Source organism: Ursus americanus, chromosome 13 (assembly GCF_024610735.1).
Source record: "Ursus americanus isolate L20-20 chromosome 13, mUrsAme1.1.p, whole genome shotgun sequence".
Classification (NCBI taxonomy): domain Eukaryota; kingdom Metazoa; phylum Chordata; class Mammalia; order Carnivora; family Ursidae; genus Ursus; species Ursus americanus.
The window spans coordinates 18,444,256-18,458,482 of NC_142139.1; the positions used below are offsets into that span (position 1 = coordinate 18,444,256).

Consider the following 14,227-nt stretch of genomic DNA (forward strand, 5'->3'; position numbering starts at 1 on the left):
TCTGACCTCATCCCTTCCCACCCACTGCCTCCTTCACCAGGCACCTGCCCTCGTGCAGTGGGCAGGCTCAGCCGTTGTCACCTCCCAGCTCTGCATTCAGTGTCATCGTGTCGATGGGTTGAAATCAGCCAGTGTGGAAGTATTTGCCGCACAGAAATCAGCAAATGCCACCAATCCAGTGACTTGCTTCTGGAAAGTAGTTGTCAAACTTTTATTGCAAATTGCTAATGCTGGTTAATCTGGCCTCTTTTAATTTAAAAACACCAACCTTGTACTGCCTTTCCCCTGTGCACATGTACTTCTCTTTATCTGGAGTGTTTTACTGTAGAGCTGACTTTTTTTTTTTTTTTTTAAGGACAAACACATTCATGTCTTGGTCATTTTGTTGTTATATCTAGGTGAGTTGTCAACTTCTCGGAAACGATTTATCTGACCACCAGTCTAATGTAATCCCCTCTCTCCAGTGTCACTCTCTATCACTTTACCTTGTTGTGATTTTGTCTTAGCACTAATTATTGTCTGAAACTATATACTTATAAATAATACATGAGTGTGTGCATTTTGTTTACCCCATCAGTAACTATCATTTTTCCAGTAGAATGGAAATTTCCTAAGTCTTGTTAAGAAATGAATTACAGAACAGAACCCGTGATATAACAGGTGCTTAATAAAATTTGTTGAATGAAAAACTGATTTAATGAGTGAAAAATGATAATTAGTAACCAATTAATCACCATTCTGTTATTTTAATATGCAACTGTTATTTCATATTTATTTACCATACTTTTAGTTTATTGTTGTATATTTATCACTTGCAGATTTTTCAAAGGACCTATCATAAGGAAAAGTGCCAATCTTTTTAAATTCATGGCTGAAATTCCAGAAGTTTTTGCTACATTGGTTGTGGTCATTCAAATTGACCTCTTCTTTGAAAAACAGCACAAGTGTTTAAGGCTCTGGAGTGTTTAGTGTGCTGTGATGAATTGCGGTCATATGTAAGGACCCACTGAAGCATTTTATGGCTTTAATTCAGTTTCAAATACTTAAAATACTGTTTCAGCTATGTTCTCATGACTTTCCCCTGAACCTTCTGGATCTTATTCAATTCTGTTATCTGTTAGATGTTTCTAGGTAGGACTTGTCCTACTCTGTGCTGTGCCACCTACCTTTTCTTAATTTGATTCACTACTTAAAAATCTGCCTAAGATGGAACCAGGTACCTTTGAAGTGTTACCATTCGGCAATTTTTCTGTATGTGGCCTTCCCAAAACAAAGAAGGGTGAGCCTTCCTTATCTCTCAAATACCCAAAGCACCTTTTTAGCTATAAAGACTATATCATACGTATGGTATTTAGCTTCACATGGCTTAATAATAACAGCCTATGACTCTTCACATAAATGTAATATGAAAAGATTCACTTGTTTTGAGTTTTGTTATGGAAATTTTGGTGTTTAGATAAACCATCCCAATAGATATACATCTATACAAGTAATTTTTCAGGTCTCTTTGATATATATATTTTTTAAATTAGATGATCTTCTGCCCTCACCAGTATATTTAGAATCTGTGAATCATTAATATCTGCGAATGCTTTTTCAGGGAACTGCATTAGTATGTGAGAAAGCAGCGAAACATGGTGATATGACAATAGGGGGATGTTAGTTATAATTCAGTGTGTAATATGGAAGGATTTTGAAAAAGAACTATATATGAAAAACTTCCAAATTAGAGAAACCTGACTTAAACTGATAATTTTATAGCCAGAAGACTTCTTGGAAATGAGGCAGTCCATTTTCTTTATATTTGAGATAAGAAAATTGAGGCCTGGAAAAATAGGCAGTTTGCCAGAGCTTGAAGACCAAGAGTGACAGAGTCAAGAAAAATATCTAGGATTTCTGCCTTTCAACTGAGTTCTTGCTCACATATACTGTATTTTTGAAGCAGGATCTGCTGACTCTCTGAATAACATAGATTTCCAAAAATGCAATTTTTGGAAAGCTTCTCTTCTTATATGCTGTTCATTGTAACCTTCTAATGAGCAAAACGTTTAACTGTTATTTTTTCCAAATAAATTAATGTTTCAAAATATGTTTAAGTGAAGTCAAATTAATTAGAATCAGTAATTTCAATATTGATCTTTTCAAAATAGGCTTAAATTTAGCCATTGTTCAAGTTAAATTGCTAAGTGGGAGAAGATATAAAAAAATTCATTAGGCTTTCCAGGTAGAAGATGGTAATATTACCAATTATCCCTGCCAGTTGTCATTTTGCATTTATTAAAATCAAACCATGAGGTTGATTTAATAGACCTTATAAGTGAATTCTGAGTATAGTCAATGAGACACTTCTGCTTTTATGGACTACATTAATGTGTAGCAAATACCTCAGTGTTGTTTTGTCAGAAAATATTTGTGCAGCAGTCTCTTCCAGCTCTTCTAGGTACTGGAGATACAATGGTGAAAAGTGAAAATTTCTGTTCTCAAAGATAAACAAAAAACAAAATATAATACACAGACCAGGAGTGATATGAGATGTTATGAAGTTAAATAGAGCAGGTTAAGTGGTAAGAGAGGGAGGAACTGGAGGTACTATTTTTGATCGTATAGTCAGGAAAGTGAAATGGAAGATCTAGGTTGCTTGCAGTTGCTTGCAGATGAAACAGCCTTGAGGCAGATATCGAGTTGACCGTACCCAAAGAACAGCAGAAGGTCCTGGATGGCTGGACTAGAGTGAAAAAGAGAAAGTCTTGGAGGATGAGGAAAGTAGAAGCTAGATCACATAAACGTTTTAGGGTGGGGTAAAGAACTTTAATTTTATTCAAAGAGCGAAGTGAAGCCTTGTTAAGATTTTGGATAGGGAGTGACTGGGGGCTTTGGAAAGATCTGGTGCTGTGGAGAAGAGATCTGGCTTTGTGATAGTGGTGAAGAACAAGAGCAGAAGTAGAGATGGTGTTTAAAAGACCATGACAGCAATCCCTGAAAGAGATAACAGTGTTTGAAATTAGGTGACAGTGTGGAGGTGGGCTGAAGGAATGAACTATCCTATCCATTTTAAAGATTGAGCCAGTGGGACTTGATAATGAGATTGGAGGTGCAGGAAGTTAGGAAAAGAGATGAGTCAAACAGGAGTCCTAGAATATTTGCCTTGGAAATTTGGAGATGGGGAGAGAGAAGAATTTAAGATAAATTATCAAGAATTATTTTTTGGATATGTTATATTTTCAATATGAGATAAACAGTGGAGATGTCGGGTAGATAGATTTAGAAGTTTAGTTCTCAGGGAAGACATTGGTGTAGAGACACCGTGGAAAGTCACAAACTTTAGGTGCTATCCATTCTGTGCTTTCTGAGTGCTTGTATGGGCCAGAATTTGTACTATATTGTCTCATTTAATCTCATTACAACCCTGTAAAATAGATACTTTTATTCCAGTTTTATGAATTAAAAGAAAAACAAAAACCCTGAGTATCAGAGAAGGTAAGCAACTTGGCTTAAGCATGCAGCTGTTTTTCAGTGAAAACAGGATTCAAAACTGGTAAACCTGGGCAGGGAGAACGTTTCTTGACCATTACTCACTGCTTGCTACATATTAGCTTGTCTACTTGTGATATGTTTTGTATAGACCATGTTCATAAAAATTTCTTCTCTTTGGATTAAATGTTATTTTTACACTTAAAAAAATTGGTTTATAAAAAAAACAGCTTGTGGTTTTCAGCCATTAAAACAGCTTGCAAAATAAGAATATTCGTAAATTTGAAATCAAAGTATTGATATTCTCATCAAATCAAGAAATGTGTATCTATAGGTTTTATAAAGTGCAAAACAAGTGTAATATATTTTACTAAGAATATACAATATGTATGATATAAACGGACATATACATACAATGAGTCAGTTGGGCTGTGTGCGCGCATGTTTGCATTTAATTTGGGGGTGGGAAATTAATCAGTACACAAATTAAATACATTATTCTTTATCTGTTCTTAGTCTAATATATAAAAGGGATATAGAGATACTCTGGATATAGATTTGGCCAAAAAGCTTAGTTATGAAGCGTCTATGTGTCAGCATAACTAATAGGTCTGAGGGGAAAAGTTCAGTTATTAGCATTTCTAATTAAGGGCATTTATCATCTGACTGAAAGAAGGACTAAACTTCATTCTTATGCAGGGATAGAAAATTACTTTTTAATGGAGGGGAAACATGATGCTTTTGCAAAAGTTGATTCTAAAAGCTAAAAGGGCTAGTCACCATGCTTTATTTTCTTGGTGAAGATATGATGACATTTGAATTCATGCTATCTGTCACGTTGTTTAGTTGAGACAGTCATTGCATTGCAAATGGCTCTATAATCAAAAGAGAGGTCAGAAATGTGGAATATGACATATTACATCTGAAGATAGTTGTTTTTTAAATGTTCCAGAAAGATGGCATTTTGTCAACATTATTTGTGGGAAAATGTTGGAGAAGAGGTTGTCTTGTCTGTTATGATGAACATTTTTAATAATGAAAATTGCTGTAAAACTTTCCATAAGGCACCAGTGATTCCATAAATCAGATAGAGCCAGAATTATCTTCAATTACTAAAAATTAATTGCATTTAACTTGCTTCTATATTTAGTCTAAGGCAGTTTTGGTTATTTCCATTTGAGTTGTTGAACGAAAATCTTTCCAGAAACATTTTACTGATCTAGTAAGCTTTTATTCAATAATTCATGAATCAAGCAGTATCCAATCTAATAGAAAGAACCTTCACAGATCTGTATAAGACATGAGATTCATATAGACCAGGTGAGCAGGAGCAAGGACATTATACTGGCATTTGCTGACTGATTAAAGCAAGGTCACTTTCCCTATACAGAGCATAAGGAAGACTTGGAGTCAGCTGAGGTAATTTGTTCTGAAGAGGCAAGTGCTGGTTGGTTGACCTAGGCCTCTGTTTCTGCGAGAACCCCCAAACACAGAAACTTAGTTAAGTTCTGGGTTGCTGATGGGAGGCTTAGCATGAATGACTCCATTTTGGGCCAAATAAGGTTACTGTAACAAAATACTTGTCCTAGATGAGAATTTATTTCCAAAGTTGATAACTGATGATTATTTTACTTCCTCTTATTTCTAGTAAGATTTTGTACCATATCTGTTAGTGACATAAGTATTATTATAAATTATTTATTTACATACTTTTCTTTAAATCAGCTACTCTTTAATAGGAAAAAATCTTCCTATGTAGAATTTCATTTATATATTCATGAGATACAATGCAAAAACAGATGATTTAACCTCTGAAATTCTGTTAAATAAGAGCTAGAATTGTCATTCTGTTGCATAGAATTAAAATTTAATAAAATAATTTCAGTCTACACTTCATTTACTCAAATAAGCTATAAATATAAGTAGACAAAGGAACCAATGTTGAAATGGAAATAAACTGTTTTGTAAAGGAAAATGTTTATGTTACTTAAAAGATAAATGCTAAATATCATAAAAATTAACTTGATCTTATTGTTAGGTTTTTTTTCTCTTCAAAAGTCCTTTAATTTTATCTTGTTAAAACATAACCGTTTTGTAGCCTATTTTGATAGTTATTTCATAAATATGTAATTCAATATTTTCACTAAGTAGGAAGGAGGAAGGTTGTGTTTAGCATTTGAAGACAGCCTTTGGTGTTTCAGAATTTCAACAGGTGTTGAGGATTGGTTTTTTTTTTTGAGAATTTTTAAAAATATCCTTTAAAGAGTAATTCCTCAAGACAGATGTTTTGTGCAGAATAAAATATTTTATTAACATTATATATTACTTTAAAAATTTTTTAAATTGTGGCTATATATATATATATATATAACATAATTACCATCTTAATTGTTTTTAAGTGTACAGTTCGACAGCATTAAGTACATTCACATGGTTGTACAACTTTTCCATATCATTTTCATAACATTATTAAATGGTCGCTTTAGTTTTACTTATCATCTCTATTTAGTATAAGAATTTATCAAGGAACTACAGTGTTTTTGATAAAGATTCCTGCAGAGATAATTTAAAAATCAGGTGTTATCTATGCATACATATACCTACATGATAATGTATTTGTAGAACTAATTAGCAGTAATAAATTATACTATAAAATGTAATTTCTACAATATTAAACTTCCAGTCATATTTACATGCTCCATACTTATTTGCTTTATACATTTGCTGAATTCAAATTTAAATCTAACCATAGAAGTTCCAATGTTAATATAGAATGGTTGAGATTCAGTACGTTTTCAGTGGATGGCTTACGAACTGTGAGAAAACCATGTTTACTTCATGGGAAAGAAAAAAAGAAGCTAATACTTTACTACACCAAATACACACCCAGTCAGAGGACCCATTCACCAAATGTTTGATGTCAAGAATGAAATCGGCTTTGTTGCAAAGCACCAGATTTCAGTTAGGCAAAAATTTTATTTCTGTGGAATAGTTTTTCATGTTTCACAAAAGTATGTTTAATTTATAAGGGCTAACATAAAAAATGTAATCTGCCTTCAGTTTGAACTTTAATTACTCATTTAGATTCATTTGTTACACTTACTAAAGATGTATTTTCTGATAGAGCAGTTGCCTGAAACTTTTTTCTTTTTAAAAATCTTATTATAAATTATCTTGAACTTTATCTTAATATATATGAGCTTATTAAGCCACCAGTGTTAAAGGCTTACTACTTACTTAACTTACTTAATAATTTCCCAAATTAAAAAATATAGAATATGACTCAGACAAAGCATTGGAACAACCCACAGTAGCATGGATTATCAGAAGATTAAGCTGTGAACATTCTTTCTCCGTGTTTGTGATTTATTTTCACACAGTTTTAAAAATGCTTTTCAGAATCATGTGCATTGTTTGCCATTTGCTCTAAAAATTCCAGGTTTCTATCAATTTATTCATGTTTATTTTACATTTATATGTAAATATACATACATATATACATATTGATACAGATGAATATGTATATACACAATATATAAAATTTTACAAAATGAAATTTGAAGTTCCCTATATCTTCTGACTTAAAATTATATTTCAAATGTCCACTGCACCTCCTAGGCTCTACAGTTGTAAATTTCTGAGACCTTAATTTTTTATTTCATTTGTAACTTCAAACCTTTTCCTTGGCCCCCCATCAGCTACCAGGAGTCTGTGTCATTACATCCTGCCTCTTCTTTTTGATTGCATCCGTTTTTCATAAATCAATCCCAGATGAAATTGAAAAATCTTGCCCTATTACGCCACTGCCTATATAATTCATCATTATCAGATCTTTTCAAACTAAACATTGGCCCCTGGTATTCTGAGTCTTCTCCTGGGACTCAGGATTAATTGGGACCCTCTGTTTATAAGTAGTAGACTATCTCCTAAACTTTGACCTTTGTCTGCAGTCTTGTTCTCTGACCCCAGCCTTAGGCTAAGGCCTATATTCCCACATGTATATTTCTAGAAATATTCAGCTCTTTGAACTTTCAGCCAGTCACTAGACCAGATTTTCATATAAAGAATCAAAGGAAATGACTACAGAATGAGGACAAGTCCTAATGGTATGCATTATGGGTTTATATAAAGATGAATTAAATAAAATTATTCCTGCTCTCAATTATCTTATAACTTAATAGGGGATATGGCAGAAGTATATCGATAGTAATGATAATACAGAGTAAAACATCTGTAATAAGAATGGCATAGTTTTATCTGAGACCAATAAACTAAAAAAAAGATTTTTTAAGAGTTCAAAATTGGCTTTCTCTTTCTACTATGAATGCAAATAAATTGCTTAAATTCTTTGAGTCTCAAATTTTTCATAAAAAAATTAAACAATACCTACTTCATGGAATCTGTACGTTAAATGAGTAATAGAAGATCTATACACACACACACACACCATGTATACCATATATATCTGATTTCAAATAAGAGTTCAACAATATGTATATACAAATATATGTATGTATACATTTATATTTCCATTTACAGTTTACACAGAATAATTGATATATCAGTTTTTGACATACTAATGTTGAGGCTTTTTTGGCAACTTGCAAGAGGAGACAACAGGTAGTCAGTTGCATGTATCAGCCTGGAGTCAACATAAAGTTCTGGACTAAAGATAAAGTAATAGTAAACATTGTGCAGCACTTCACAAGGGATATAACAAAAAGATGTTAGGAAACAGGAACATAAGGACCCTAGACCACATCCTCACACAATTAAGAAGTAGAGTATAAAAACAAGCAAATGCAGAAAAGCAACAATGAAAACATGACTTCATCATTCAATTAGCAGATAAGAGGATGTGCTAAGATTTGTGTGGGCCAATGACTAGGGAACTTGTGTCTTTCATCTGAGATGAGTGATGTAGAAATGAGATTTATTTGCAGTCAGAGGGGATTCCATATTTCTCTCTTGATTTCATCTTCTTGCTGAAAGTTGAGAGGCAATGACTTCCAGAGCTCACACTATCAGTAGACAAGGATGAGGTGGGATCTAGGTGTATGGGGGTAGGCCCCATTCCCAAGAACAAAAGTAAAATATATTGGAGGCAGAATTCAAGTTTAGAGTTAGTTAAATCTCAGTAGAAGACTTAGAAGATTAGAACAATGTGTTTGTAAGGTTTCCTTGTAAAATTGAAAGAAGTAGATAAGACTGCATTCACATCCTTTGGGGCAACAAGAAAGGGAGACCATGAGAAATTGTGGTTCACACTATCAATTCATGAAGAAAATAGGAAGAGAAACCTAAGTACTTATAAACTGGGTTGTGGCAGCGACTAAGGGGAGAAAAGGGGAATCTGGGGATCATTCTTTGCTTGAGAAGAGTCCCCATGTTAATATGATCTCTATTGTTTCTATTTAGAGAAATTTAAATTTGAAAAATGATGTTGTAAATGCATTTAAAGGCAGATGATTTGACTTTTAGTTGTGGGACACCCCACAGAATCTAACCAAATGTAACCACCTATGTGGCTACTTTCAGGACAGGACCATCTGCTGTTACTGGTGTGCTTTTAAAATCTTTTGGAAAATTAGACCTTCTCTGGTATGAAGACAGTGAGATTGAACTTGCTGAATATTTTCCTGCATAAACAATGTTTTTCTCTTTTTGCTTACTAATTCAGAAAACACATCAGCAACAATATTTATGTAGTTTATAGACAAAGGAAGAAATCACATGTTCCTAACCAAATGAGTTAGTCATCATTTTATGTGGTTTTCCATATGTGTGTCATCAGACACTTTAGAATACCAAAGATAAAACCTTTGGTTGGCAGTTACTGGGTTATTTCTTAACAAGTTTAAGTACTTATTGTTGATTAGAGAGCAATGTGCCTACCAGAAATATGTAGGTCTTCTCTAAACTCTCACTATAAATTATCAAATTTTTTATTTTTAAATTTCCAATCAACATGTTCTCCACAAAACTATGAAAGTTTTGAGAGCTAAGTGTCTCATATTGTTATACTACAAAGGAATCATCAAAAGGAAAGGATGACTCAAATGTTTTCCTAAATAATATTATTATAGAACTGACTCAGAAGTTTTGTTGGGGAACTGAAATCCTGAGAATTATGATATTGAAATCTGTAAGATTTAAAAATGAACCTTCTATAAGTCAGTTTTTCATTTTCCTTGTTTCTAAAGCAAGTTTTTCATTTTCCTTGTTTCCTTGTTTCTTGTTTCCTTGTTTCTAAAGCAAGTACAAGAACAAGGATTAATGAAGAATGCATTTTAACCATGTGCCAGTCACTATGCTAAGCATGTTACATTTCCCTCAGTACTTCTTTGGGATAGATTCTATGCTTATTATTCCCATTTTACAGATAAGGAGACTGAAATTTGGTGAGTGGAGTTCCATGTCAGTAGAAGATATGAAAGAGCCCTCCATCTCCTCCTATCCTTTGCTTCTAGGACCTTGATTTAATTATTCCCTCTCTCAATTCATCATAGTATAAACACTTGCCTTCCCATGACAACCTCTTTTGCCCACATAAAAGCACAGATATCCTCCAGTTATGTTTTTCAACATAAGCAGTGAAAGAGATCTTACCATGATGCAGATATTCAACTTCCATTTCACCAAATTATATATAATTAAACACACATAAGAGATTTAGGACAAACATTGGTGGTCATTAATACCCCTGAAGATATTTAGTTAGCTTTAACATGACCCTTGTGAGAAATTCAAAATCTCTGACAAGATTGTTGTCTCCAAATGCCCCACAAACATCAACTGGCAAATAACTAAGGTCCCTCACAGATGGGCCTTTTCCTCCAACTCATGTCTTGTGTTGTTGTCTGGACCCAGATTGTCCAAAGTCCCAGCACATCTCACTGAGTGGCACCAGTCCAGCTACTAGCAACATCTTCCAGCTTTTTGCCAGTGGCAAACATCATCACATCCAAGTCACGTGGTTTAAATCCCAGCTTCCTCACTATATCTATGGCCTTGAAAAAGTCACTTAACTTAATCATCAGCTTATTTAAACATAAAATGGAGATAGCAGAAGTACTAACTGATGAAGTTTAGACAAGATAATTTATGGAAACTTCTTCAACCAGCACTTGCACACCTAAGGACTCAATAAACATTTGGTATAATCATTATTAATGTGTTGAGTGAGATTTTTAAGGTCTTATTTTGATGTGCTTCTCCAGTGTTTATAATACCTCCAAGTCTATTTTGTGTGTGAAATATTTGTGACATCATTTTACCATTATCTACACTAAGTGATTAGTGAAAAGGCAATTATGCTATTTTAGTAAGTTTGTAGTTAATTATACATATAAGGAATAGTGAGGGCTTATTTTCTTTCCTTTAATATAAAATCAAACACCTAAATGGTAAGACTTACAATGCCTGGCTGAATTAGTTGGCTAAGTGTCTGACTCTTGAGTTTTGGCTCAGGTCATGATCTTGGGGTCCTGAGATCAAGCCCCACTGTTGGACTCTGTGCTCCACAGGAAGCCTGCTTAAGATTCTCTCTCTTCCTCTCCCTCTGCTCCTCCCTCACCACATGTGCACTCTCTATCCCACTCTGTCTTAAAAAAATATAATAAAATGAAATAAAAGATAAGACTTTGGCAGTCAGGAATTTAAAAATATGTTAATGTAAATGGAATGCTTAATATAAAATAACTTACTGAGAAAGACATACAGCCTAAATTTAATTGCATAGGATTCTGGGAGTGATCGTGCTTCATTACAGTGCCCAGCTCAACTGGTCATGCACATCTAACATAGAGTCTGAGCTTCCTTGTACAGAGCACAAAAATAACAGATCACCAAACCCACTGGGTTCCATAATTTTTTAGTCTGCTGATTTTGGTTCCTGTACATTTGAGCATAAAAGCTGCTTGGTATCAGGCCATCAGTAATTACAATCTAAGAACATAGAAAAAGTTCAAATAGTAGTAAAGGAAATATCAGCAAATCACAAGATGGCCAGAAAAAATAATACAGAAGATTGTGAATCACAACACTATTCTGTGAGAGTAAAAGTTCACACCATAGACATTTTACAGAGAAATGAATGAGTGAATGAATGGATGGCTTTTTTTTAAAAAAAAGTGTTGAGTGCTAGGAATTAGTAGAATTTTAACTTCATATAAGGAGAAATAATTTTATGGAGAAAATGTTTTAATATCTTAAACAGAAAAGGGGAGTATTCAGGGCTTTATTTTATTTTAGATAAACACAGTTAAATGGATTTCTATTGCTTCTATTTAGAGAAATTAAAATTTGAAAAATGATTTTGCAAATGCCTCCAAAGGCAGTTGATTTGACTTTTAGTTGTGGGACAACCCACAGAATCTAACCAAATTCTGCATTTGATCTTCACCACAAAGAGTCTGTTAACTTTGCGTAGTACAGACGATGTATGCCAAGGTTTTACTAAATGTTGGCTTTTCATTATATGCTGATAACAGAACTGGAACAAGAAATAAAAAGGAATTGTTTCACATTTATGTGAAATAGTAGATAAATATAATGAAAGTAATTCTAAATCAGCTTATTGACATAATGTTATTTCTAGCAAATGGAAGGTTGCAGTTTTGAGACATAACTTGAAGCTTTATCTTTTTTCTTTACAGTCAAATATTAGTACAGAAAAGGGGATTTAAAGAGTTAGAAACCCAAATTTTTGATATTAACATTGATAGTCATGACTAGGAATTTAGTTTTCTTGCCTTGTCAGTTGGCCATCTATTCAATGCCCATGGGTATTCTCCAAATCTACTGAGTTATTTTAATGGAATTTCAGAGAAAACAGCAGTGCCTCTTTTGCGGTGTTTAAATGATATTGTTGTGTTCCACTTTGCCGAATCAGGACCTTTAAAATAGAATGAGAGGTTGACATACTGTTTTTGTGCAGGATCCCCAGAAAAGATTTGAAATACTAGTTCGTAAATGAAAATACTTTTCTTCCTTTTTAAAATCTTAATCATTTTTTATTCCAACATATAGTTCATCATTAGTTTTTGATACTTTCCTTGTAACAAAATTAAAAATCACTCCACTTGTAACATTTAGAAATTTCACTTTGAGATGTTTTCTAAAGTCTTATCAGTAGTGCTATCTACAACCAATTATTGTTAAATTTGCTATTATCTTCGTTATTTATAAACATTAAAAACTTGATTTTCTTTTCCTTCTAGGATCCCCTGCCCTGACTGGAACTGGAACAATCAATGTCATAGTAGATGACATCAATGACAATGTCCCCACTTTTGCCAGTAAAATGTATTTCACCACAATTCCTGAAGATGCACCAACTGGAACAGACGTTTTATTGGTAAATGCCTCAGATGCCGACGCTTCAACAAATGCGGTCATCAGGTCAGTACATTTCCCTTTGTAAATTTTGTTGTCTTTCTCATCAAACATTAGTCTTTGGACTAAATGAATATAATGCTTAATTTTGCTAGAAAGTCTGTGATATTAACGCATAGCCCTATTGTGGCTACCTACTGTTAAATAACCAACTATACCTAAAATGAGGATTTAAGTAATAATAATTTTATTTATTATTATAAAATTTTAGTTAATTTTATTTATATTTTTATCATATCTCATGTTTCTGTAGTTCATTTAATTTGTTTGTAGGACATTGTTCACAGGGAGAGTCTTCTGCTTCATGTGATGGACTGGTATCACTTAGTGGTATTTACCTGGCTCCTGGATGGTCTGGAGGGTTCAAGATGTCTTCACTCAATGTCTGGTGCCTTGGACGGGTTGGCTCAGCTAGGCCCCTGTCTCTGATCTTGTGGTCTCAGGGCTTCTCAGTGTGATTCTTTAGCAGGTAGCTAAGATGGGCTACATGGTAGCTCTGGGCTCCAAGAACTTCAGATGTCAGCTGCCAGTGCTCTTAAGGAAAAGGCCTGGAAGTGGCATAGTCTCACTCCCATAATGCTTTATTTGTTGAAGCAGCCATGAACTGCCCAGATTCACTGGGAGGAGAGAGGCACGTCACCTCTTGATGGGAGGAGTATCAAAGAACTTTGGCCATTTTTAACCCAACCACTAGTCCTGATAAGAATATTTATATTTTCAAAGTTTAAAAAGTTGATTTTACTCTACTTACATCTATTCAAAATGGAGAAAACAATATGGTACCTTGTTCAGAGAGCACATGAAAGCAGTTGGGTTGTAACAGTTGGTGGATCTAGCTGGGTCACATTCTTCCAGGCCCATTCTAAACTTTAAGAAATGAACATTTCCAAATTTTCCAGAGAAAAGTCTTGAAGACATAAATATTTCTTACCCACACATTACCCCCACCTTCTGTAGGCTGATAGTAGGTAAATGAGAGTGGGTCAGATGACTATGACAGTAATGGTCAGAAGAGAGAATTTGAGAGTTCAGAGGAGTTATCAGTCAAGGGTGGCCCGTGCGTGTTGCTATTGTGATGATTTGGTTAGAGATTTATTTTGTTTGTTATTAATTTTCTATTTTCAAAATCACTTTGGGAAATTGGCATTAGTTTCTTCCTGCTGGTAGGGATGACTGAGTTATGTAGAAGGCCTCAAGGTATTTTTCATTTAATAAACATGCACTGAGTTGTTTGTATGAGTAACAAGGGAGCATTTCCCCTTTCTTCGAGTCTGCAATCTTTTTGAGGTAGATAAACCATTTAATATGACATTAATAAGATTACTTCATATGGTGAATACGGCCTTGAAAAGAAAACAGG

The 14,227-nt window shown here is 33.9% G+C and overlaps 1 protein-coding gene across 1 annotated transcript in view; it reads left to right on the forward strand.

Annotated features, from left to right (window-relative positions):
- The window catches only part of FAT4 (FAT atypical cadherin 4), a 165,373-nt gene that overhangs the window by 99,887 nt on the left and 51,259 nt on the right, over window positions 1-14,227 (forward strand). The window contains exon 8 of the mRNA XM_045799024.2: window positions 12,693-12,873. Within this exon, the coding sequence (XP_045654980.2) occupies window positions 12,693-12,873 (181 nt within the window). The remainder of the gene's footprint in view (window positions 1-12,692; window positions 12,874-14,227) is intronic.